The sequence below is a fragment of the Athene noctua genome, chromosome 2 (assembly GCF_965140245.1).
Source record: "Athene noctua chromosome 2, bAthNoc1.hap1.1, whole genome shotgun sequence".
NCBI lineage: Eukaryota > Metazoa > Chordata > Aves > Strigiformes > Strigidae > Athene > Athene noctua.
Window position 1 is genome coordinate 162,337,451 of NC_134038.1, and position 27,532 is coordinate 162,364,982.

Here is a 27,532-nt window from a genome sequence, read left to right on the forward strand (position 1 = left end):
TTGTTCAGCTGGAAGGGACCTACAACAATCATCTGTTTCAACTCCCTGACCACTCCAGGAGTGACCAAAGCTAAAGCTTGGTATTAAGGGCATTGTCCAAATGCCTCTCAAACACTGACAGACATGGAACTTCAATCACCTCTCCAGGAAGCCTGTTCCAGGGTTTGACCACCCTCCCGGTAAGGAAAAGTTTCCTCATGTCAAGTCTGAAGCTCCCCCGGCAACACAGCTCTGAGCCATTCCCACGCGTCCTGGCGCTGGGTACCAGGGAGCAGAGCTCAGCACCTCCCTCTGCCCTTCCCCTCCCCAGGAAGCTGCAGAGAGCAGTGAGGTCGCCCCTCAGCCTCCTCCTCTCCAAACCAGACAAACCCAGAGCCCTCAGCCGCTCCTCACAGGACATGTCTCCAGAGCCTTCACCAGCTATGGTGCCCTCCTGGGGACATGTTCAAGTACCTTCACATCCTTTTTTTACGTTATGGGGCCCAGAACCACAGGCAATACTCAGGGTGAGGCAGCACCGGTGCCCAAGGCAGGGGGATAATCCCCTCTTTTGCCCGGCTGGTTACGCTGGGTTTGATGCACCCCAGGGTGCGGTTTGCCCTCTTGGCTGCCAGGGCACAACTGATGACTCCTGACGAGCCTCCTGCCAACCAGCACCCCCAGACCCCTTTCTGCGGGGCTGCTCTCCAGCCACCCCTCTCCCAATTTAGACTGGTGCCCAGAGTTACTCTGCCCCAGGTGCAGAATCCGGCATCTGTCCTTGTGCAACTCCATGCCACCGATGAGTGCCAAATGCTCCAATCTATCCAGATCCCTCTGCAAGGCCTCTTGTCCCTCGAGAGAGTCAACAGCACCTCCCAGTTTAGTATCACCAGCAAACTTACTACCCGTGCATTCAACTCCTGCCTCCAGATCACTGATGGAAATACTGAACAGAACTGTCTCTAGAACTGAGCCCTGAGGAACAGCGCTGGGGGCCGGTCACCAGCCACTTGTAGCCCCGTTCACTGGAACCCTTTGAGCCCTCAGCCAGTTCTTCACCCACCGCACTGTTAGTCCAAATAAGTAACTCTCAAGAGAACAATATGAATTATATCCCTTCACATTAAATTAATTAATTCCTTCGAATCCAAAAGTACAGTGTACATAGCAATCTGAGCATGTCTTGTTGCACAGGATCTCCTTTAATATACAATATATGGAGGACATGTGTCCACATTACAGATGGTCTGGGAAAAATTGAAGTTACTGAAAAAAAGAAAGCCAAATAAACTGGAGTGGAGGTAGGGGCAATAAGCTCCAATACACAAAATTAGAAAATAAAATATTAAAAAAAAAGTGCATAAATTTAAAGCTACCTGCTTGTTTACACAGACAAAATGAATTTCAGCATCATATAGATAACATAACCACAATACACAACATATATGGCTTAAATCCATCTTTCAGGCCTATGAAGTAGGAGTATAGAGGAAAGAAGAACTAGTTGGATGTATTTTCTCATTTTTGTCAAATATATGCAATAGCATTAGAAAATAATAATTATGTCATATCCTGTATGGTGAGTGGTCACGTAAGAGTGTTAAGTACTCTGGTGAATGTACATTGTCTTAATAATTTATCTTTTTTCTTATTATGTAACTCTCTTACAGATAGATGTGAATGCATTCAATCACCTTGTTTTTTATTACAGGCTGAATGTTACCAGCAGGAGAACACTACTGATGAGTGAACTTTATATGCATTATATCTTAAAGTTCAGGATAAATTTGTTTTTTCTGCCAGCATTCCTCAGTCATTACATTTCACAGTTGCAGTATTTAGGAAAGACTGGTAATATGAGGCCTGCGGAAGAAGCCAATGTATAATCAAAAGACATAAGTCTTCCAAAGGCTGTGTGAGTTGTACACCAATTACATGTGCACTCAGAAATAACTCCTGAATTAAGTATAATTGCATTTCTGCCTGGATTGGTGTCTTTGGCCCATAGGTATTGCTAGCTAAGTAGCTAAAAGCAGCAATGAAGTGGAAATCAGCTATTATCCCGGTATGATGAGCAAACCAATACACCTTCCTTCCTCCCCAAAGTGGTGGTTCAAATGACCTGGTCACTGGGAGCAGGATTTATTGCTTTTTACAAAACAGGAGGTGCTAATGGTTATACTAAAATATAAAAGTAAATTTTGAACTACTAAATACTCTTCAGATAGAGACATTAAGCACTAGAAGACAGAAATTTCCTAAATTATGATTTGAGTTTTCAGTCTTACTCTTGACTTTTTAAAGAGCCTCTACAAATGGATCCTCTTAATATCTCTGTGTTATTATCAGTAAATATACTACAAAGTGTACCATGAATTGGAATGCTTAAATTTTGTCTTGCATATATTAGGTTCCATATTTTGCGGCACATTTAAGTTGATTACTGATCATTACTTCTCATTAATTACAGTAAATTTAGAAAAAATATATGACAAAGCTCCTGAAAATAGAACTCAAGTCTTCAAAAAAAAGCAGAGCACTTTTACTGAGGACATGCTTTACTGTAAATAAGACATTTGTTTAATTCATTCATCTTGAGTTTAAAAATTATCCACAACTTTCTAAGGCATTTATTTTCAACAATGTAATCACCATAAATCATCAGAGTATGTAAATTCCCTGAATGTACCCAATATTTGAAATCTTGTTTATAAATAAATAATGATTTTTCTTGCTGTCTTTGATATCAAAGATAATTATAATTACATGTAAATACTGCACAAAGCTTAGCAGATAAAAAATGCCATATGATACCAGGGCTTAGCTTTCTTTTCACCTATAATAATTTCCTTCATACAACACTTGTAAAAACAAAAATTAATATTGTAAACACAAAATATTGAGATTTCTGATTTTTTTTAATCACCTTTTCTTATAAATTAGATGCACTGAAACTACCTACTTCTCTCACTACTACAGCTTAATACCAACTAACCTCCATGGGTATCAAGAGTGTTATGTTCTATAACAGTATATAATATATATTCATATGTGATATGCAGGTGTAATATATAACTATGTTATAGAAGTATAATATTTTGTTTCATTGGAACTGGTGCCCAGTATAATACTGGTTTCCAAGAGTCAGATAAGACCTTAGACTTATAGTTTCTAAATACAATCAATGAAGCGTTTTGATTCACGTCTGGGTACACCTGGGGAAAAGAATACCAATCTCTGAAAATACCTGAAAATTAGAAGTATGTGCTATGCCTCACAATATGGTAACTGACTTCAAACTTCCCTCATTAAAAAAAAAGGCAGCCAAGACTTGAGAACATCTTGAAAGTAAATGCAGATTCATGGAGATGGTAACAGATTGCCACATGGAGGTTGGTGGTGGGTGATGCAACTCTGAGCGATGACCACCTAGCAGTGAGAATCTAGAAGTCATATTAAAGTAGTAAACATGGTATTGCTTGCTTTCTGAAAGTCAATTGTTAGGAAGGTTCCAAGATATCTCCACACTAGCCAACATTTTGAAAGACTTTAAAAAGGTCTGAATAATGCCTCTTACAAGGTGAATGGCTTCAGAGGAAGATACCAAAGCTTCTCCATTAAAATCTGAGGTACTCCTCCAATTTCTCCTGTTTCACCCTAGTAGTATTTTCTACAGTGTCAGTATTACAGAATTACTTGAAGGATAATTTAAAACGGTATCTTCCAATCTAATGTTGCCATGCAGCTATACCAAAGTTACACTTTACCCCTGCACTCTCAAAACACTCTTTTAGAGTTGGTGAAAGCTAGAGCATGGTACCTGAACCTATGAGGAGCAAAAGGACACATCAGCATTCTCTTATGTGGGGTTTTTTTTCAGGAAATCCAAGCAAAAATGAGGAGTAGAAGGGTAGACAATTAAACTGTGCATACAGTTTTGAGATAAAACAACTATTAGTGAGTAGTCAGGAAGTCAGCAAGTAAAAATTCACTTTCAGGAATTACAACACTAATCTTTATTATAGCTATCTAGGAAGGTAGCAAAGGTAAATACTACCAACACAAGATCTATGCCCCATCTTTATCTTCTCTATTCCCCTAAGTATGAATAAATGTGAAAACTAGGATGTTTGCCAAAACAGCTTCCCTTGCCAAATTTACTCATCCCTGAAGTGTTCCCTACTGGGAGGGGAAGGCCAGATTTTAAATTGCAGGTATATTCAAAAGAAACAAAACTGTACACTCTTCGTTTATTCACATAAACACCTGGCTTGCACATACAAAATAGTAAGTGGTGCATTCACATGATCAAGTATATAACTCATTATATCATTAAGGAAATATCTGATAGAACTGTATAGAAAGTGATCACCTTTGCAAAGATTTTTTTTTTGTTTTTCTAAATTAAATACTCTAAGCACTTCCACAAAAACTTTTATCCCAAGAGAAAAACCACACATGAAACCAAAAAAGTTTATAATCATTCCTTTGTCTCAGACTGGAATTCAATTTGACCTATTGTTTTGAAGTTTGCACTGAACCTTAACCAGAACTGAAACATAAGTACTACTTACATATAATACTGATAAGAAGTACTTCAAAATAAGAACTTCTGAAATTCAGAATACTGGTTTGACTAACCACTGACACCAACTAGCAATGATGAATTTAAGGACGGGAGCTATCTGCACCAGCTGGTGATTGTAAGGCCACAGTTCAATGTACGTTTTTTCTATCATCTCCTTCCTCAACTCATTCCCCACGTTTTCTCATCAGTGTGGTCCTTCAGTGACCACACCTTCTCCACCCTGACACTACGCTGTTTGCTGTGAACTACTCGTTTCTTGATCAAAGTTGTTATATTTTACACCTCCCTAAGGTGAGCTTTGAGCCCAAACAATGACTCCTGTTCTTCAGCAGTGTAGTCCTGTAGGTCCTATTTTAATTTCTCTGCTATCAGCACAACTCCTTCTGATCCCTGGCACAGCACAGATACTGTTGATATTTCCAGGACAGTGTCTCTGAGCTGTTTTGCTTTAGCTTCTCAACCTCTTAAGATTCAGGCATCTGAGAAGAAGACATAGGATTCTGCTGGGATCCCAGATGATAGTTAGGTTCTGGCTGAGCAACAAGACCTGAAAGCTAACAATTGTCTCTATATGAAACTCATATTTGAGGTGTGACCTCATCATATAAACTTTTTCCATTTTTAAAGGGTGTTCTTTCCAGGGAGTTCACTGACCCTTTCCAATCCAAAATGGTTCAAACTAGGTGACACTGAAAAAACATACTGCATGGACAGTAAATCTAAGAAGAAATGGCTGTATGGCATCACCAGAACTTCATCTGGATGAAAAAAAAAAAAAAAAATCACTAGCTCAGCTGTAGCTGAAAATTGTACTACCCAGTTCTTCAAGAAAGATAAACCAATTCCCAAATGTAACTCAGCAAATTAGAGGACAGTTTTCATCAGAGGAATCTAGTCTCATATAGAAATCTAAATCTGATACTCAAAGCAATGCTAACCTTGTAATTTCTTTAGAATACTATCGAGTTGTTATACAAGCTTGTATAAATATGTCTGTGTTCATGGGCTGGGAATAGCAGATGGGTGCATGCAGTTGTGCTTTCAGTATGTGCAATTTGGACAACTGGAATTGGGCATTTGTGCATGTTCAGCTTTGAAATTTTGTTCGCCCCACATGTTTGTTTGTAAATTGTACTGCCTCTCTTCACAAATGGGCCTGATTTTATGTTCCTTGTGATGTTTCTAAAAACAGCTTGCAAAGAATATTAAAAACCTTGTTCTAATCTGCAAACCTCCGCCTCATTTCATCTCTGCATCCAGTTCAAAACCCATGAGGAACACTCTACTTACACACGTCAATATAAATTTTTTTATTGGCCTGCCACAGGCACAATCTCTAAACAACTTTAATTTAAAGCAATGAACTGACACCAAATTTTAGAATTCATTAAGTTACCAATCCTTTTTAATAGAACAATTATTGCTTTATATATGGGTAAACTGTTTTTATTTACTGCTATGTTCAGTCTAGTTTCAGACAACCAAAGAAATAGGGATTCCATGTCTTCTTAGGGGACTCTGTTCCATACCTTAACAAATTCTGTGTTAGGAAGATTTTTCTAATCATGTCTTGACCCAATGTCTAATGTTTTCAATAGGCCTTGGATTAAGCTAGTTCATATCTGTTCTGTCTGGGTTTAAACCTTTTGCACACAGTGATAGGATGGACAACTTTGTTTTATTTGAAAAAAAAAAAAAGTTTACGTTTAATAAAACAATATTTGCAAGTTTGGTTCAATTTTGATGAATAATATAAGCTAAATAAAAATCTGGAAAAAAATAATTGCATCTAGTCATAAAACATTTGGAAAACTTCTTGAGATTCCCTACTCTCCCAGAACCCCAAAAGAGCTCCAGAATAGTTAGCAAAATGGCAGAGGGCAAAAGAGGTGGCAGTAATGCTTTATTTTTGATAGCCCAAATTATTAAGGCATCATTTGGAATATTCAAGACACAAGTTGAAATCACCATGCTTGTTTTGAAGCAGGGCTTTTATGCAAGGAAGATCTACTGGTAAATGTATCCACGCTAACAGCAGGCAGAAATTTTAGAATAGGTGAAGAGGTTGTTGGATTCAAATTTACCCAATAAAATTGTGTCTTCATTGACCACATAAAGGCATCTAGAGAGATAAGAAGCATCAAAACCTTTACTCTCTTTTGTTCATATTAGGAAAAAAAAAAAAAAAAAAGGTATCTTGAAGAAAAATAGCCTGAAACACAGGCACATAAGTGGAAATATATATCTGGAAATAGTCGTGCTGACACAATGTTCAGGATTAAATTGGCAAGCAAATTAGACATGAGCTTGAAATGCAGCATGACAGCTAAATAGATCAATGTAATTTTTACTGCATGGGCAGACACCTCCCATCTATAAGTTAGTCAATACTGGTCTTTTTATAAAGAAATTTTGATGCAACATGGGATTGATTTCTGAGCAGGACATTGCTAGAAAGAGTTGTGGGAAGTACAAGGAAGAGGAGCAAAAATAATTGCAAGTTCGCAGTGACTAACAGAACTTATATATGCCCTACTTCAGGAGCTACAGATAAAAAAGTTAAATACATATAAATTTACTAACCCACAACAGGTACATGGTATATACTGATGGCAGGCTCTTTAATCAACTGAACAGTAAAGTTAGCTGTATAAGTCTTATTTTGCCCCTCATTTTGACTCAATCCCTTCTGCCATAAACTGCAAAGAAAGCATAACATCAAATTTCATGTAATGTCATTATTGTAATTTGGAAAAAAAAATAATTAGCATAATTATGCTCCGTAGTTACTTTTGAGTTCTATATCCCAATTTTTGGGATGAAAAAGTGAGAAATGTAACTTCATGTGCTAGGGGACTTGCCCAGAGTCAGGCAGGAGGTTTGTGATGCCCTCTGTACAACTGCAATTTCTTCCTGTAAATATGCAGTACTCAGACTGCAATAAAAAAGGACAGAGTTACAAAGCTGCTGCACTTTGCTTGCACAAAGGACCTGAAAAGACCTGAGGAAAATTACTCTACATAGTCTGTCAGGCAGTCATCTAGACGTGACTTCTTTCAGGTAAATAGTACTTTCATGGAGAAAAAACAAATACAGTTAAAGCTCATGAAAGACATGAAAAATATATTGTTGTTCTATATAACTAGGTAACATTGAATTAGAATCATGGCAAGGCTTTTTTAACAATGAACCTGATCAGGCATTTAAAGAAAGAGGCAGATATTTGATGAATTTTCCGTGTTTTGATAACTTCTGGATAAACCAAATTGTAGTCAAACACATGTGAAAGGAGTATACTGATGAAATTCTATGGCCAATGCCATAAGAAAGCAAACTACATCATATAAAGGCCACTGCTGACCATAAAATTGTTCAGTCTAGGTTCACAGAAAACAGTTTAAGTCCAATCGTTCTTTCCATTCATGGGGAGGCAGGTCTTAGGCCAAGACAACATGGCAGAAACACAAATGAGGATTAGTATACTCAGTATCCTAAGGATTAAGTAAAATTTTCTAAATGTTTAAAACATATTTTTACATTTAATGAAACCAAACTTTTTTAGCTGACAGAAGATTCCTTTTTATATCCAATAATTATTAAAGATCATAAAGATACACTTACAATTTATGGGTGTTGAAGTAATTTGGCTGTTTTACAATGCACCCGAGGCATGCAGATATATCTTTACAATCACACACCCTGAACTGTGTGAGCACCTGGCTGTGCTTGCTACAGAGTGAAGGTTAAGAAAGTACTTTCTAAGTTGCTGTTACTTATAAAGAAAGAAGTGGGAAACACATTTAAACAGAATGAAAAAAAAAAAAACCAAAACAACAAAAAACAAAACCCATTTTTAAACAAAGCTGAATTCTAGGACTGTCACCATTGGTGGGAAATTAGAGTTTATTTGGCTCCTCAGTTAATACTTCAACCTTTTTTTTTCCCTATGTAACATCAGGGTGATACTGTTCCACTTACTCTCCATAAGAAACTATGATGTCCAGTTTACAGGAAATCCTAGTATATCATAGGACACATGGAGGAAAATACAGAGAAAATATTCTTCAGTAAGTAAGAGTATAGTTACTGATCAACATTCACCAAAATGTCAACCACCATTCTACTTATTATGTACAGAGTAGGAAAATATCCCTACTTGTCCACTGAAAAATTTTTATTTCCCCTCCCCATACAGCAGTCAGTTCCTGGAAAGAAACACATGATGCAAGAAAAACAACAACTTTGATTGCCACAACTTAAAGACAGACAATAAAACCTAGGGTCTGCTGAGAGGAGAGTCCAGCTCAGACACTCTGAACAACAGTCCTGGAGAGCCACTGCCTGAGTAACACATGGTGCTGCGGTCCCAGTTGGCATTATTACTCAGTTACTTGGAGCTTGATGGAAAAGGCTTTCACTATTTCTTAATTTCTCCCAACAACTTAAGTCCCAGAACTAGGTAAGAAACAGGTGTCTTTTCTTCCTTAAAACATTAACTTTAAAAGTATCAACTGTGAGACTAAGCCCATTCCAGGAGGTATAGCAAATTTTAAAATATACTGTAGAGAAATACTCTGGAAACATATGACAGATGAACAAAATATGAAAAGGTTGGTTGCTTATGTTTTACGTTAAAGGGAATCTTAAAAGATTCCAAATTAAAGTGCCATTCATTAAAAACATAGACTAGCCTTTTCTACATAATCCTGAAGTTTATAATATATTCCTTGGCATTCCCACCATCTCTTTTCTGCTTTTGCAATCAGTATGAATATATTGTTTATATATTTATTAAGATTTTTTAAAGTATTTTGAGGATAGCTAAGTGAGCTGTCATACATCATTTCTGCTGAGTTCCTGTAATGGTTCTGAATTCCTCAAAATTGAAATCAGCTCTGTGAATGTAAAAGACATAAACAGTCAGCCCTGATGACTAAAAAAGGTGAATGAGGTAACGGTAATGCCGGTGAAGCTGTTTGTCTCCAATGTACCATAAATAGTGAAGTGAAATTAAAATTTTTCAATCAACATCAGTTATGCACATGCATGCATGCACACACACGCACACACTCACATATGAAAAAACTGCCTGATGAGAAGCAGGCAGGATCAGAAGTTCAAGCAGAGGTTCTTGTAAAAAAAAACTGTTGGGATTTTTTTATGTTGTTATTGTTGCTCCTATATTGTGGGATCTCCTATCTGCAGGAAACGATGGATCGGAGTACAGACTTCCTTAATTTCCTGCAAACTTCCCCCGTGCAGAAGTCACTTTTCTCTGCCATATACATAGTTCTGCTGAAGCTTCCCCCACTACACTTCCATTAAATGATCAATAAAAGATAGCATGTATCACTAGCAGCCATATCTGCTCCCTGTATTGAAAGGTACTGGTCAAACACATAGACACCCCACTGTTATTACCACAACTATAAATACTCTTCCCCGTACATGGAAAAAACAAGTATAAATACATACATACATAATAAATCTGGATACATATTTTTAAAAATACATAAGAGCTTTTCCAAGAACTTCCTTCCCTTGGAAATCAAGGTGTTTTTCAACTATTAACCAAGATCTCAAAAACTACAAATGATTAGTAAGGTGAGACACAGAGAGTGATTTGTCCAAGGTTAAGGAAGAAATCTGTGGCACAGTAAGGAAGTCCTATTAGATTTCTTGCCTCTTCGTCTTGTTCCTTAAAACCATTCTTCTAAGAGATTGATGGCAATTAGTCTCCATGGAACCACGACACCATTTAATGAATCATATAGCAGGAAAAGCCTATCTCTGAAAAAAATGTCTTTCCTGTTTCAGTAGTATATTTGTAATGCACAGTGACAGGAGAAGACCGGAAAAAGAGACATTTCTCCTGAGTGGGTTGATTAATTAACATAGATCCCCTGAATTCAGTCCAAGAAATCTATGCCAAAGAGGAATCCTGTACTGCTTTTCCTAACTGAGCTTGGAGCAGTCCCCCCAACACATCTCAAGAGCATAGACAGAAATCAACAAAGCCAGGTACGAAATTGGCCTTTCTGAGCATTAAAGACATCCTTGATGCAGATCATGGGCCAAAGGACAGAAATAGTGTTTATCAACTCAGGAAATGGGGATGAGGAGAACGTACAATATAAACATTATCAAAACTAAGAACAGTTGTTTTGTCTGGAAGAGGTGTTTTACATGATTTCTGCAGTTATATTGTTTCCTGTTTGATGAGAGATGATTCCGAAGTGTAAGCTTATATCAAAATTCCCAATTCGCTAAGGCTTAGAAGGGGTCAGAAATGAGGTTTATTTCACAGAGGTTTCTGCTAGTTAATAAATTCTACAAAGGTTGGTTTGTTAGGGACAGCTGAATGCAATGTGGTTTTTCTTTTTTTAAAAAAAATCATACTACAAACACTCTTTTAACTATAAAAAACAACTGGCAGCTATTAAAATTCAACATTAGACACTAGATAATGCAGAAGTTTGGAATACTATTGAGTTTCCTAAACCATATAAAATAGATGATAATGGAAAAGGTTTGGGCAAGATTGCATTGTATCCATTATGTTTTTTCTACATAATCAGTATGGGTTGGTATCTATTATGGTTCACATTGCAACTCAGAACAAAGTACTCAGTGGCTCCCAGAAACCCACATGCTACCGTTCTTTGGAAAAGTCCATTACTCTTTGGCAAAGCACTTCAAGACTAACCCACATGCTAAAGCTTCTTGAAATTTTGTCCCTTCACTGATCTGTATTGTCCCTGTGCCATCAAGCATCATCAACAATCCGGCACTCTATCAAACATCTCTCCCCTATCATTTTTTGCCGTCAGAAGTACTTTCTGTGCTCTACATGCCCCATTTTATTAAACTATGTCATTTCTACTCCAGATGGAAAGCACAACAGAGCTAAGTGAGGAGATACTGAGGTTAGTCACAGAATAAGAACATAATCCAAGTGGAAAAGGACTTCAGCGGGTCTCCAGCCCAAGATCTTGCTCAAATTAGGGTCAGGTCTGATGTCAGACCAGGCTGCTCATGGCTTTATCTAGTTGGTTCCAGGAACAGAGCCTGCAAAACCTCGCTGGGCAACCTGCTCCACTGCCTGACTGTCATCACGATGAAATCGACCTTCCCAGTATCCAGTCTGAAGCTCTCTTGCCTTTCATCCTCCACCATGCACTGCTCTGAGGAACCTGGCTCTTCACACTGATAATCTCCCTAAAGGTTCTGGGGGATGCTGCCAGGCCCCACCGAGGCTGCCTTTTCCCTAGGCTGTACCAAGACCCTGTTCCTCAGCCTCTGCAGCTGAGGTGCTCCGGCTCACCATCATCTTCGGAGTCCTGCCCTGAACAAGAGATGATTAAGCTGACTTCAGATAGAGAGCCAGAAGAGATTCATCAGTACAGGCCTGCAACCAGATGAACAAGTCCTGTGAAGAATGAGTACAGCCTTTGGGACTCAACTGAAGCTCTCTCACAGCGTTGCACCTTCTATATATGTCAAGCATATGTATGCAAGTCAGATCTAGAATAACTTCATGACATGAACGTATTGAATGGTATATGTGAAACATTATCCTAATGAAATCACTCAACTATCACGGAACAACATTTTTCTTTAAAATGGTCTTACAATCTTTTATACAATCACTCTTAGTCAGACATGATGAACTCCTTTTTTCACATCCATTCTTGAATCTGATATCCTGCTATTAGTAACAGCAGTGTATATGTGCAAAGACATTTTTCAATAAATACTTGAAGCAAGAGATATCAAAATACAAGGTCGGTATCTCTCCTACCATCAATCTGCATTTTGAAAAGAAAAATAAATAGAAATATGGTTTTTATAATGTGGCTTCTCCCACTCCATTTCCACCAGTACTTATGATGTCCTTATCAGCACACAGTATATCTCAGGCTGGGAATTTTAAAAAAAAGGCAAGGGGAAAGCATTGACTAGGTGTGGAAAGAACCAAATTCAGTAATGATATCAAAAGATATTTAAGAAAAAAAGGAGTATGAATCACCAAGTCCAACATTAAAAATGCAGCCTACATTAAAGTCAATGGCAAAATCCCTCAGAATTTCAATTTGTGAGATCTACAAGTGAGGATTCATATACAGATTTGAACCCAGTCTCAAAGTGGGGACATGCCTGGAGAAGGACTACTCTAAACCAATATGCTAGACACAGAGGCCAACCGTGATACTCGGAGCTGAAATCTGCCAGCATGCTCTCACTCAATAAGTATATGTCATTGTACTCACAACTTTACTTGGCAGCACAAGTCCAACCTCTTTCAAGAGCCTCAAGTGTGATGTCCAATCCAACTATTAAAAGACACATTAAAACCTGGCTTATATGATTAAGAAATAAGAGTCACCCACTTTTATTTTGGGATCAGTGTCTCCCCAGTCTCTTTAAGGAGAGACATTTTTAGTCTATTAATTTTCAATATTCACATTAATATCTTAATCTTGCTGAATAAGCAACCCTGCACCAGAAACTGAGAGCTTAGCAAAGTTGTTCTCTACCAAATATAATATATTCAAATAAAAACTAATTGGGAAAAAAAAAAAAGTTACTATTTTAAATACTCATTGAGAAGCAGTTTATCTGCTGGAGGTCTTCTCTGCACACCCTTCCCTGTACTCTTCAGATATATCACTGACCAGGACAATTCCAGGGTACTTCCATTATCTGTCATCAACAGTAGCCAAACTCACTTATGCACTTCAATTTTGGGACAGAGTAATGCACTGTCTTTCCATTGATATCAATAGGTCCATTCTGCTCACACTGAATGAGTGTCCTTCACCCTTCCCTCCCCTGTCTCTCCCTTCCCTATCCTCCCATGCCAGGAAAGGAAGGAATTCTCCTTTTCCTGCTCAAATATCCAATAATCATTTCAGCCATCTGCTTCAATACAAGAAACTCTTCATAGAAGCCCATCTAAATGGCAAGCCATTAGAGATTAAGATGATTTATTTTAGTTTAGTGCAATGTCACTGGTTTAATAAAATAAAAAATAACTAAGGATTTGGGAAGTACTATGGCTTACCTATGTAAAAACTTACTTTCTTGCCAATACATTCTATCGCTGCTGACAGACATTAGAACATTCCTTTCATCTCCTTCCTCTTCTTGCAGTTTAACCTATCCCCTTAAGGAGTATTTGCTTTCTCTAAGATAGATTATACATTGTATGCAACATGAAAACCTTACACACTTTCTCTACCATCTGCAAGGCTTTTCTGCCCACTTCTTTAAAAAGAATTAAATCAAAACCCTTATTAGTCTTTTCATTTTGGACAAATAAACCAAGATTACTTTTCTGTTAGAAACTAAAACAAAAGGATTACTATTTCCAGATATATGCATCTAAATTAGAGAAGCATTTTTGAATACAATCAACCAAACATCCAAGCCTAGTGGGACCAAATGTGGAATGCAAACTGTGATAAAGAGTAAATATGAAGCATACACATACACGCACACAAAACACCCCTCTATTCATGCAGAAAACATGATCTAATATGGGATTGATTTCTTTCAAAAAATCCTTTCTGCGTCCCAGTGTGATTCCAGGATGTGCAAATTAAGATAAATTTTATGGGTCAAATTCTTCTTACCACTACAGCGCTTAAGTCAACTGAAATTGATGACAACTGGATGCTGTGTCAGAGGGTGGAATTTGGCACAGAAAATCACAATGTAAGGAGAAGATGTTATAAAAATAAAAATGACATGGTGCTTTGAATGAAGGAGGAAACAATTCTCAATGTGGCTTGGGAGAGAGAAAAGCATAGAGAAGCAGAAAAAGTTGACCCAATAGCTAGTAGATTGTCAGATAAAGCTCAGCTGTCAAAACAGCCAACTGGGAGAATCTGAATGAAAATGTTCATAATGGCTCTGGATGAAGCTAACCCCATTCCATAACTAACTCTAATGGAAGTAAAGCTACACCAGCTCCAAGTCCTGATCCACTTACAGCTTAAAAGAGAGACTACTTTATTACTTCTGTATTCTTTGGAAATCCAAAATAGCTATTTAAGACTTCATCATTGCAGAGCTTCATGTCTAATCTCATTAAATGAAATAGTGTGATGAAACCTTCAGCACAAACTTCCCTCTTCTTTCTTCTTTTTTTTTTTTTTTTTTTTACAACAGAAATGTTCCTAAAATAAGCCTGTGTAACTTGCAAAATAGACCTAAATGAAAAACAGATTCACATATTCATGTAGATGATTTAGCAGTAATATTTCTAACAGTGGGAGTTTGCAAATATTATCAAATCCATATTCATGTTTTATGACAACTGACCGATGAAAACCAGAAGCTATTTTGACACACATTTTAACCCATTTTTCTGCTACCGGAATGAATATGAGCACAAATGTCTTCCTGGTTAAACTTTTGTTCATTTGACTGAAATGTGAAGATGTGTCATGTCCTCAGCTGAGTTCCAGAACTACTCAGGATGTCATGTAGCATTTAATTTCAAGCCCCATTTAGAAAAAAGAATTAAACATCTAACCTGGAACAGCTATCCTCCCAGCTGTTGGATGATTCATTTCCATCACAAGTCCATTGTGCAGAACCTAGGAAAAAAAACAACCAAGCACGTATGTAATAAAAAAATACGACCAGTTCCTAAACTCAAGAGGAAAAAAAGGAGATAAATATTATCACATCCTTTCACAAAAAAAAATCTGAAAATACAGGAAGCTACAATTCAAATAATTTCCTTCATTCATAAAATTAAAGACCTGATGTTTGACACTAATCTCTATGCATCTAAATAAATGCTTCAGTAAGACTTTACAAGTCTAAGATATCTTTAAACTCCAACATCAAACATATGAAACTGAGCTGCAAGCCTGTCATGCTTTCAACCACTGACAGACAACTGGTACCAACATGGAATGAGAATTAAAACCTTCACCCACTTTCACTTTTAATCTGCAGTACGTATTGAAGGCCTTTACATAGCTTATGCTCTTTAGTTATTTTTCATTGTTAATCAGTTGCTTTTGAGCTCGTGATGGATCACACTATGAAATGCTGTCTTAGTAGCTCTTACAAACATTTAGTAAAGATGACTTATTTTTGATGTTATTTCTGTTCTTTCAAGTGGGTATGCCATGCTTCAGTCCCGTGTATATCTGTATCAGTTGACTGTTCATCACAATTTCCAGTTTCTTGTTATTAACCTCAACCAGAAAACAACGTATGACACCAAAATTCTCAAGTAACAAAGAAATTCATAACAGCAAGCTCACTGCTATTGTTAATAGAATCCTGCATCCAAAGCCAATAAGCAATCTTTATCATTTCCTTACCTATTATTCTGCCATCCTTCTAACACTGTTAATCACATAATCAGAATTAATCGCATAATCAGAACTCTTAAAAATTAGTTATTTAATGAAGTATCCTCTACAAAAAAAGCCTCCCATTAACCAATTATTTTTATATCTGATTTAACAACAAGTCTAGAGTGCCTTGCCAAATGTATCAGCTTTAGAAAGTGAAAGATGGGCAAAGACTGTTAAGGGATCATGTAATACATCTACCTATTCACCCCGCTTCACGAACAACACTAGCAACCTTGACTATTAGTGACAGGTGTTGGTCTAATTATTCTTGAAAAATTTCAGTTAATGAGATGACAATTTTCTTATGTAGTCTGCACCATATTCCCTATTTTTATTATTAGAATTTTTTTTCCAGATACATAATCTAAACATCTTTGCTTTGTATTTATTCTTGTTTTTTTTTCCCCACTGGACACAGAAAACCAATCACTAGCATCTTTATAACATTCTTTTACGTACTGGAAGATTGTAATCACATCCTCCCTCAGTTTGCTCTTTTCTAGACTAAACAAAACTAATTCCTTTAACTATTCTTTCCAGGTCAAATTTTGTGAACCTTTTATCTGTGTAGAATAGCATGCCTAAGAAATTCTCATTCCTGAACAGGTGGTGTCAAAAGGTCAGGTCAGTTTTCTCTTAGTTTGTAGGGTGAGCCTATTTAGCTGACATTTAGAAATCCAGATATTTCTGATAATAGGTGCTGGTGGAAGAATGTCTGTTCACCAGTCTAATTGTTTGGCCCCGTACCAAATCATTAGTTCTATTTCTCTTTCAGAAGGTTAACTCCAGTTTTGGTAGACATTTAAGTGAGACATCCAGATTTTTTTTCCCAATGACAGAATCGGAAAATGTAATTGCTTGTTCTAACTCATATTTAGAATCTTTCCAGTTACGCCCTTAATCAAGCAGTATTGAAAGTTTGGCCTCCTTTCTCCGTAACTTACTTACACAGGCTTTCTTTATGCATTTAATTGAAGATTTATGACCTGAATGCCAGAAACACGCCTATTTGAACTTGAAATCAACAGCACACTCAGGTGCATAAGCAGTTCTTTAGATGGCAAATTAAAGGCTGTAACTAAAAGTGGCACAATTTGATTAAAGAAAAACATACAGATTCTCTAGCAGCTGCTCAGGTCTCCACAAAATTCATGCCTTCCTGTGTTCCGGGTCTCTAAATTCTTATTCTAATAAGGCAGACATATTCCTTTTAAAATATTTCCTTTTGTTGGACTCACATTCCATCCCCCTTTTCTTTAAAGAATTTATTTTCTTTTCTTTAAGAAAAACCAGCCGTGTCTTTGAGGATCACCAGTCTAACTTCTATTCCCTTTTAACAGAATTAAGATGAAGTCAAGCTTCCTTTCCATTTTCATTATAAGTACAGTGTTGATTTTCCCTCTCAGACACATTATTTCCTCAAAAATACTGCCATTGTCATTACTCTTATTACTCTTATTTTCTACACTTACATCTTTTCTTTTGAAGAAAACAACCCCCAAGAAATGAATCTGGCCAAAGACGGGTTTTTTTCCCCCATCAGCAACATTGTTTAAAAGAACTGTGTAATTTCGTGTTTCATGTGTTCCACTATTAGGATTCCCAAAAATAAACTGAAAAAACTTCATTGACTCCTCCTTATGTGCATTCTAAAAACTATGAAGGAAACATACGAGATTACTGCATCCTAGAATTTGGGAGAATACAATGTTCATGTCCATTATCATGAAAGACAAGGGAAGTCTGAGGACAAACTAAGAAACAGAACTCGAAGGCTGCCTTCTCCATTGTCTTATACCTCTCAAATGGTCACAATCCTTCTGATGTGGTGGAGTGCTCTATCCCCTTTGTATTTACCTTAGCTCAGTATAAGGAACTGATTAATCAAGAAGATCATGTAAAAGATGACAGCCATCAGTAGATTTTTTTTTTTTTCCCATATGGCTTACTTCCCAGACTAGAAATAGTCATTACTATATTATCTGTTCCCATTTGAGATTTTCTGAATCAAATTTATGTTTGGGTGGCATTTTACACTGAATATAACAGGATCATTGTAAGAGAATCAGAAGCAGAGTCTTCTGTCTTCCAGTAATAACCTTTTCATGCCATTTCATTTTAGTCAAAATACAGTAATCTTGTCGATTAAAGATGGAACCTTTCTTGTCTGTCTACTGGTTAATGAAAAGAATACCTGATGTCACTGTTTTGTAATCTTAACAATAGCACTAGTAGTGTCCTCCTGTTATTTGTGACATATTTAGGTAGGACTTTTTTTTCCTGTTCATACATGTTTATGTCTTTTCTCATGACACCTAGAACTGTAAAGGAAAAGTCTCTCCTATTTGCAAGAAAGAAAAAATTACACAACATGAAATAGCAAAAAAATCTCCACATTCTACTGAAGTCAACAGAAGATAGGGCTGCTCTGATTTGTGCCATCTATTATAATGATTCCTGCATCAACTTTTGCTACATAATATGTGGGGTTTTTTTTTTAAAACTGTCTTGCAGTCTGAATTTGAAAAACTGTATAGATATTATATATACAATGAAAAATAGATATAATTCTCTATCATTAGTTGCTACAATTCTGCTTTGGGATTATTTATTTTATATGCAGACAGTAGCAGATTTGTCCATGTTACAAAAAGAAAACATTGTTTGGTGATGGATAAAAACAACAGAAGTCACTATATTTTAAATTTATTTAGTCAGTATAGGTTATTACATGACTTTATTCAAACTACAGCAAATAGAACAATTCATATGATTATGCCTTCTAACCTCAGAGAATAAAAGAATTCAATTAAAAAACTACTTCAATATTATTTTCCCAATACTATATATAAGGAAGTCCACCTAGAATCTTTTAAGCAAAGATCTTAACATTTTAGTTGTGTAATGCAAACCAAGGGTAATTTAATATATTTCACCATATATATTCTCAGTTGTTTCATCATTTCCTCTTAGCTTGTCATGAGAAAAACCATGGAGGATACTTACATCGGCCGTTATGAAGCTCACAGTAATTCAGATATAATAACTTCAATGATTAATTTTGCTCTTTTCCCTAACGTTGTTAAAAACTACAAGTTAAAAAGTGGTTAAAATTTTTATAACAGGCAGAGTTAAAATCCCTTAGCCATCTGATTTCACAAGGAGGATCAAATATTAACTCTATTTCTTGTATTCTCACCTTGTTTAAAACAATTATTCAACTGACACTACTTTTCTGCATGAATATTTATATTACCAGTGGGCATGTTCAGTTCAATATTGTAATTTTTATTTTGATATTTGAGTCTTCTTTGAGTCTCAAAAGCTAAGTGACATAGAGGGAAGAAAATGAGAATAAAATGAACTTCAAAAGAAACATAATTATGATACAAAAATAAAATATGGCTGCAGAAACAATTTTAAATTTCATCTTCATGTAAAAGACTTGCAAGGTTGAAAATCTAGATTCAAATAAGGGCTTTATCTTTGATCTCTTGGGACTAAAGACTCATTCTTTACATGATCATATGGTTCAAGCAGTGGTGCAAGATACTTTTTCAACTTCCACAGCTCTTTCAAGGAAAAAGGTGAAACTGCCATTTTTCTATGACTGTATTGTTTCTTAAAGTAGTAAGACATACAGACTACTAACATGTATGGTGGCTTTCTTTGAGACATGTGTGAGTACCTATTTATCTATCTAAAAACAGCTAGAAAAAATATCACCATGCAGGATACGGCTTCAGGATGATTTAAAAAAATCTGTTTTTTCTTGGACACTCCACAACTTCTAAGAATATCTGATGCTTGATGTTGGGTCCCTTAATTGATAGATATAATAACAATAAATATACAAAAAGGTTCTTCTGATAAAAAGATTGCATAGCAAAGTAACAAAAGCTGTGAAACAGAAATTAGTCATGAATGCTATTATTAACAAGTATTAATCTTCCTTGCATCCTTCAAAAATGAACGGGTCTCTTACATGTTAAGGAAGTAAAATACTTCATTATTGATGCTGCAGCACAAATCGCAGGTAGGAAAAGCAGAAACATGGCTTCTGCCTTTTTTCATGTGGATAATGGGGTGTTTGGCCACCTAGTAAACATCTGGCAAATTCTGCAATTATCATAAGGTTAATTTCATATCGTGTTAGTTCATTTCAACTGTAATGTAACTGATTATACATGTAACCAATCACCCATGACAACGCAGTTTCTCTTCGAACTGCCAGTAAGGTTTCCAATCCATTCTAGGTACTACCTAAAGTACAATCAGCTTCCAAATTCCAATTGAAGAAGATGCAGGAATCTGAAACAATCAAACATGTTGTCAGCCCTGCCCCCCACCCCCAGCTTGAAAGTTCTGTTTATCGTAGAGCCACACATTCAAAATATGCATTTGTACAGATACCACTCTCTCTCAGTTTCACCTAGAGTTTAGTGAAAAAGATTTTCAGGGCCACAAAGGAAATGACATAACCATTTTCTCCATATTTTGTACACACAAGATAGCCGGCTTTTGGCAAATGCAATTACTACTTGAGTCTCCAAACCACAAGAAAATAATAACAGTTCCTCCTGTACATGCTGAACAGAGCTATGGTCATAATCACCTCCTGAAGAAGGAACGGTATGTGCTGTGAACACACTGCCATATTGGAATCACATCCCACATCCCCAAAACACCTCTTTCCAAATAAGAAGATGTTAACTCTTTTAAAATTTGAAAAGGATATTAAATGTATCCCTAACTGATGCCTGGTTCCGCTTGGTCTCATAATTCCAGAGCAATGTTATGCAGCACAACGTTTTGTATATCGGCATGTTTTCCCTTAACTCTCCTTTTCTCCAATGAAATAATCCCAGCATTTTCACATCCTGTTGCCAACATATAGGGCTCACCTGGAGAAGGTAATACCATCTCTATATATGAGCCATGTAAGTATTGTATTACTGAACCACATCTATCTCCACTTTGGCAGTACCTCTCATACCTGAAGTATCTCACTATTTCATGCCAGAATAGTACACAATAGTACTTTACTGATCAGTAAAGTTCTTTACTAATTTTTTGAATGAGTGAAATCTGTGTTTTTTGTTTCTGGTTGCTTGTTAATTTACCTCTTTAACCCCAGTCCCTTATTCTGACACGCTAAGTGCTGTATGTTATAGTCCCTTATGTCCTTATCACCACATTTGTGATACTAAATGAATACAACAAAAGAAAACCACAGTTCACTGGAATGTCCTTATTCTCCATTTCTGCTTTCTGCTAGACCTGTATCTTATAGATTGAAAAATAATTTTTTCTTTTCTTAGTGGGTGTGAGGTGATGGCTTTGCTAATCTCCCTCTTATGACACAGCTTCACAGCTTTTTACACACATGTTGTAGTCAAAATTACTTTTTGCTGACATCCCTAGGGATGGGGTTTTGATGACTGAAGCATGTATCTTTGGTTCAAAAAAGATCCTGATCTATGTAATCATATTCAAATACTTCTTCCTTTTCTACTTGGCTGCTGTGTCTCTTGTTCTACTACAGAGCACCTCAGCTGGATTCCATGTTAATTCTTAAGATTTAATTTCCTTACTTTTTATTTACTATCTTTTGCCTGAAGAGTTTTTACATCCTCCAGTCTAATAATAGTTCTATAAACTAGCTATAGGCTCTCCAATATTGAAGTATTACAGTGGTCATGACTTTAACCCAGAAAGGCTGTTCTGATACAGGACTTAAGAGTTTCTCACCTGCGTTCCTCCTGCATCACTTAAGTCAAGAACTACCATTCCATTTGCATGCTCTAGAACTAAAAGTTTCAAAAAGGTAACCACTCAGCAATGAGGAATTGCTTCCCTTATACTCTATCCCACTGTGACATTTGACCAGCTGAAGGTAGTTGAAGTCACCCACTATTATACTACCTCGTTAGGCTTAGTTGATTTTTTGATCTCCTTCAACGTTTTGGACTTAATATCCGTTTCCTGATCAGAAGGCTCAACAGTATAGTCCTAATACTGCTCCCCCAGCTCTATGACCTAATCTGTCCTTCCTGTTCAGTTTATAGCCAGGTATTACACTCTCCTATTGATTTTTGTCATTCCAAGATTCTTCTGTAATGGCTACTATATCAAGGTCCTCCTTCTTTGCCAAGAATTTCAAGTCACCTATTTTTTCTCTTACACATCTCATGTTGGTATACAGATATGTATAGTCTTGTATGCATTTGGGGAAGCAGGGAGTTGGTCACATTGTTTTTTATTTAAATCTTAAGTTTGACACTGTATTAGATTTCCATAATTCCTCAGTTGTCCCTCCTTCACTTTTGCTGTACATTTCATTCTTGTCCCTTACACCTTCTGTATGACTGACATCATTTGCAGATGTCTTTAAACGGTGTGAGCCCTCATTTGTCAGCTTTTCCTCAACTCCTGTATGAATAACTACACTCATTAATTTTCTACAGCAGCAATCTATTTTTGCTACAGTTCTAGACAACTCCTTCCACAGAGGTTCTTCCTCTTCTTTGTGTAAGTATCCCAATGGAAATCCTACTTCTTGTCGTCCATTAAATACCAAACCAACGTCCATTTGAAATACCAAAAATCTTAAATTATGAAACCTGCACATTAGGCTAAAAGCAGTTCAGAAGTGACCATAAAGATGATGAAACTTCACCAGGTTTCCTGGATAAGTTGCCAGGATTCTTTTAGTGGTTCATAATAATGGCACCAAATTTATCCACCACAGCGAGCTCCTCTCAGGCACCCTGTGAAAGTCTGTTCTTCAAGTTCTGCCTCACCCTCTTCCTCCCCGAGAATCTACTCAACAAATTGTTTCTGTGGCCAATATGAACAAGCCAATTAATGTTTTTAGTAATTCAGTTTTCTAAATCATCTTTTAAATTCAAGAATGGAAGTAAGATATGACCCAGATACTCAGAGTAGTTTTCATATTAATGGTTTACTACCCTTAGCACCTACTGCTACAAAATAAAAATGAAAAAGTCCTTACTACTAAATCAGCCACAGTATAATGCACAAAGAGACATTAAATAATCCAAAAAATATTAAACAATGAAAACCATTTGTGACAGAGCAGAAACACCTTTGTCATTGTCTAATCGTCAAACACATACTTATTCCTGAGAAAAAGTACTAAATTCAATTTATACCTCACAGTCTAAGTAAACATGAGACAGCTGCTAAATATGTCTGTATAAATCTCAAATGTTTTCATCAGATGTACTGGAAAATAATGAGAGTAAAAGAATGTACTTTTATTCTAATAGCAGACCATATTCCAGTAAAGAATCAGGTTTTTAACTCTTGTGGAGTGCAAGTATTCCAGAGGAGTTTATTAGTATATGGTATAATTAATATTTATAATTATTAGCAAGGAGATTATGAGAACAAAGCTCTATAACTCTGTCCAAAATATATAAAACCGCAAAGACACGAGTCTGTAATTAACTGCATAAGATCTCTGATTTTCAAGGTTGTTAGACCTGACCCTGACTTCAGAAGGCTTTCTGGGTGCTTCAAAAATCAGGCCCCTTCCCTCAAGTGCCCAAACACAGCTCCCTGACGATCTCTTGCACCATCAGTCTAGCAACACAGCAGAGGAGAGAATCTGTCCTTACTGGTTAAAAAAAATACATACACTTTTCAGATGTGTTTTTTTTCCTGAGAACAGAAATGTGATTTTAAAACCATGTTTTGGGTGGGTTTGAATGTGTAAATCCTAAATTCACGTAAATATTTAAGCAAAGACAGGCTGTACTGCTATTTGGATATGGGACCTGGCTCATCCTGATAGCGAGATGGGGTGTGGCTGTATTCAAAGCACTGGCTCTGGGATCAAAGAGCCCATCCCCAGCTGCAGCAGACCTTGCATGTATAGATCCGAAAACTTCACACTGATCACCTGGCAGGTGCTATAGAAACAGATTGATTTTATTACCGCAGCAGGCTGAAATACTATTTTTGCTTTTTTTCAGTCAGAATTGTCAGTAATTTACTGCTAGCAATGGTGTTACAAATCAGTGTATTTTTATAATATTTTTCCTACTTTAGAATATTACAAATACTGTATTCAGGTTTTCAATATTATGTTTGCAGTTTCTCTGATCAAAAAGCATGGGCAAACCTAATTACAAATAATTTTTTAAAATGCAAGTTAATGTAAACATGAAGTGTCCTGGATTGTACATGGGTTATATTATTGTGGTAAAGAAGGTGATATGAAAGGCTCTTTTCTTTCTTTATTTCATTACAACTTAGCTCTCATATTAAACAACAGCAAAGTAAGTTTCCAGACATAGTCTTTTGTGGAAACGGACTTGTAAATGCAAATGAATGTAAGTATATTCCTACAGTGGCTTCTTGCCAGGACTGCCACACCTTCAAGGACTGTGTACCATAAGTGGGAAACTGGTGGGGAGAAAATACCGAGAACTTTTCCACTGTCATTGTTTTCACAGCAATTCTGTAGATATTTCATATTTTCATTACATTCGGGGACCATATCCAAACTTGCCTATGGAGCTGGTGATGATGAAGAGAAAATTATGATGGTTTCTGTGGAGCTTTGTACAGCTGAGATTTTTCACAAGTATCTTTTTGTGATGTGGTATAGGGATAAGTCACGGAAGCTGCAACTTGCAGTCAAAACGTGCAATCTTTAATGATACTGAGTAGTAAGAACACTTCTAATACTTGTTATAGAAATCATGTGTTTTCTTGTATAAGCATGCATGTTATGGCAAGAATACATTTATAGAAGGAAAAGAAATCTAAACAGTCAGAAAGCTCCAAATATTCACAAAGTTACTGCTGGGCTAGTAGTAAGCAAAGGAACAATTAACAACAGCACTGTACCGTCATGCTAATATATCACTTGGTTTCTGATGGTCTCTGGGGACCTCACTTCTTTCTCCCAGTACAAAGTACGTAGTCAGTGTAGGTTTTCCAATCTTGCACGCCACACTGAGATCCCAAGAGCTTTCTTTTAAGTACTCCATCCATCTTTCACCACTGTGTAAGTGTTGCGGTTTATTTATACATCATTCATTGTTTTGTTAGAGCGAGCCTGTCAGCTCAGAGCACTTACTCCTTCCCAGGGCTGCAAAACTTGCTCATCCACAGAGGAATGCCACTTAACATTGGCACCTGCTTAGTATTGTAAAGTACATCCAGATGGGAGCATCTCCCTGCTGACCCTCAGCCCACTGCAGGCAGAGATTCACTACACCTCTCCTCATAAGCAGTTTATTCCTTCATACTCTTGCACTGACCTTTGTAAGAAAAGGAACTGTGACTGTGGTTTGAACAGCATTTTGACTTAAGTCGAAGGAGTGCTGTGAAGAAACACAGGCAGACTACCCTGGTAAACAGTATAGATGCTGTTCAGCTTGAGTGTTGGGTTTTCTTTCCTCAGTGCTTTACAACCTAGGCAGTCAAAGCGACCTTCAGCAGCAGAAACTGGCACATGGAGATCTTTCATGATTTATAATCTGCCCCATTAACACTGGCCTTTGTAACAAAAGCATTTAGGATAGAAAACTCCTAACTGTGCATACACCAAGGAGTCGAGATTCAAGACTGCTACTTGCAAGAGGCATATGGAGAAGCATATTTAGGTGGAAAGTAAGTTCCCACTTTATATCAGTATCTTCCAGTCCTTTCTAGCAGTTCAGTACTTAGCTATTTTTATCCACTTTTCCATTATTAACATTTAATTTCATGAGTTTTATTACCCAACCATAAAATTTCTCTCCAAGTTGCAGTAAAGCAAGAAGAAACTAAAGCCAGGCAGGTATTCCAGAGCTATGAGCGTGCACAGGAAAGAGGTGATTTCTTTCAGAAATTATCCTCGTTAAAAAACTCCTAAACATAGTTTTGAAAATACTACATTTCACAGTTATATATGTGCATTAGATGCTTTGTGAGAATATAATGTAAAAAGCAATTAGTATTTGAATATTATATACATAAGTGTGAGCAAAAACCAATATAGGTTTTTAAATACAATGCTTCCTATGACCTTTGCTGTGCTTCCAGACTTCCCTTGCTTTGAACTTAATGATCCTACGTCATTAACCGAAATGATGAAAATATAGAACCTAGATTTATAAAATACAGCAGAAATATCACAGTTCTGAGTACTAATGTACACACTTAATGATAGCTTGCAGTAACGTCACTGGCTATTATAATATACATTTTATTGATGTTCCCAGAATAAAATCTCATTTGACTGGAAAATATATCTCAACTACTTAATGGAATTTAGGAAAGCACTGTTCATTTCCTTAAGTCAAATAAATGTTAGAAAATTAGAAAGTCCTAGATACACTCCTAAAAACACTAGAAGTCATAAAGCATTAAATTTGCATTTCTGCACTGCTCTTCCACATTATGTTCCATTTTGGGGTCTGTCCTGGCATATAAGCAGCCTGAACTTTGTTCTGCCTTGTCAGGTTCCCAGGAAGGACACCTCAGAAAACAGGTACCAGGGCTAAGACTCAATAAAGTGAAGAATCAGTAATTCTCCATGGAATCACCATGAACATTATCCTTGAAAACTTAGATTCAGGCAACAGTGTGCTGAATATAAGCACTATTAGTCCCTTATGACATGCTTTGTTCATCTCTGTTCCAAGCACAATCGTTATCAGAAATCTGGAGAGTTCACAGTGTCTGTATACAGACAGAAACTCTCACATGCTCTCCAGAAAAACTTCTTCATACCTTTTACAGATCAGTTGATTACAGCACATAGTTGCTGAAAGAAGTTGTTACAGAAGCTACGAGGGGCCAAAGGGGGGGGGGGGGGGGGCGAATACTAAGGACTGATTTTCCCACTTAAAATCTTACACCACTTTGCATGAACATGAAATAGTTCACCTGGGTAAATTCATATATTCAACTGTTCTGACCTGTTTAAGACATGATACTCAAATTTTAACTCCTCAGCTTTGTGTTGAGGGTTTCTTCTGCCTCAACAGCAGGACCTGTTATGCAATACTACATAAATTAATACTAGGATTTAATAGCATTAAAACCAGAATTGACAGTAATCTCTCATGACGGAAAACTATTTTTTCCAAACATTTAAATCTAGGCAGATGTTCAGTGTAACTGGAAACACAATTGGTGCACGTCTACATACTGAACCATTTCAGTGCCTTCATAATACCATAAATTTGCAACACTTTACTGCATCTGAGTTTATTTGAAGCAGGTTGCACAGCAATTAACACTTGCCAGAAGAAAGCTCTCACGTCAAGCCATCAGTGCTACTCTGAATATTTGATTTGTATAAGACTTTTCATTCTAACTAGCGCCATTTAAGCAGACAATTAGACTGAAGTGGAATCAAACTATACAAAATGTGCAGAGGTGACATCTTGTAAAATAAAATAAAAAATATTTTTTAAAAAGGAATTATCCTAGGCTTGCAGCTGTTTCATGAGACTAGATCCATCCTGGATTAAATACAAATGCATCGAAATGTAATGTTTTAGGCCTACCGGTTAAAATGCTACTAGTCTATTATACAGTATGTATTTTCTGCAAA

The 27,532-nt window shown here is 36.7% G+C and overlaps 1 protein-coding gene across 5 annotated transcripts in view; it reads right to left on the minus strand.

Annotated features, from left to right (window-relative positions):
- Positions 1-27,532, minus strand: part of SUGCT (succinyl-CoA:glutarate-CoA transferase) — a 333,192-nt gene that overhangs the window by 39,840 nt on the left and 265,820 nt on the right. For 4 of the 5 annotated variants that reach the window (XR_012633080.1, XM_074898183.1, XM_074898184.1 and 1 more), the window contains one exon: positions 15,111-15,174. Coding sequence is in view for 3 of the 5 variants with exons in the window: in XM_074898183.1 (XP_074754284.1) it covers positions 15,111-15,174 (64 nt within the window). In the remaining 2 variants the exon portion in view is untranslated. Of the gene's footprint in view, positions 1-15,109; positions 15,175-27,532 lie in introns of those variants that run through there. The other variant, XR_012633081.1, reaches the window with a different exon arrangement.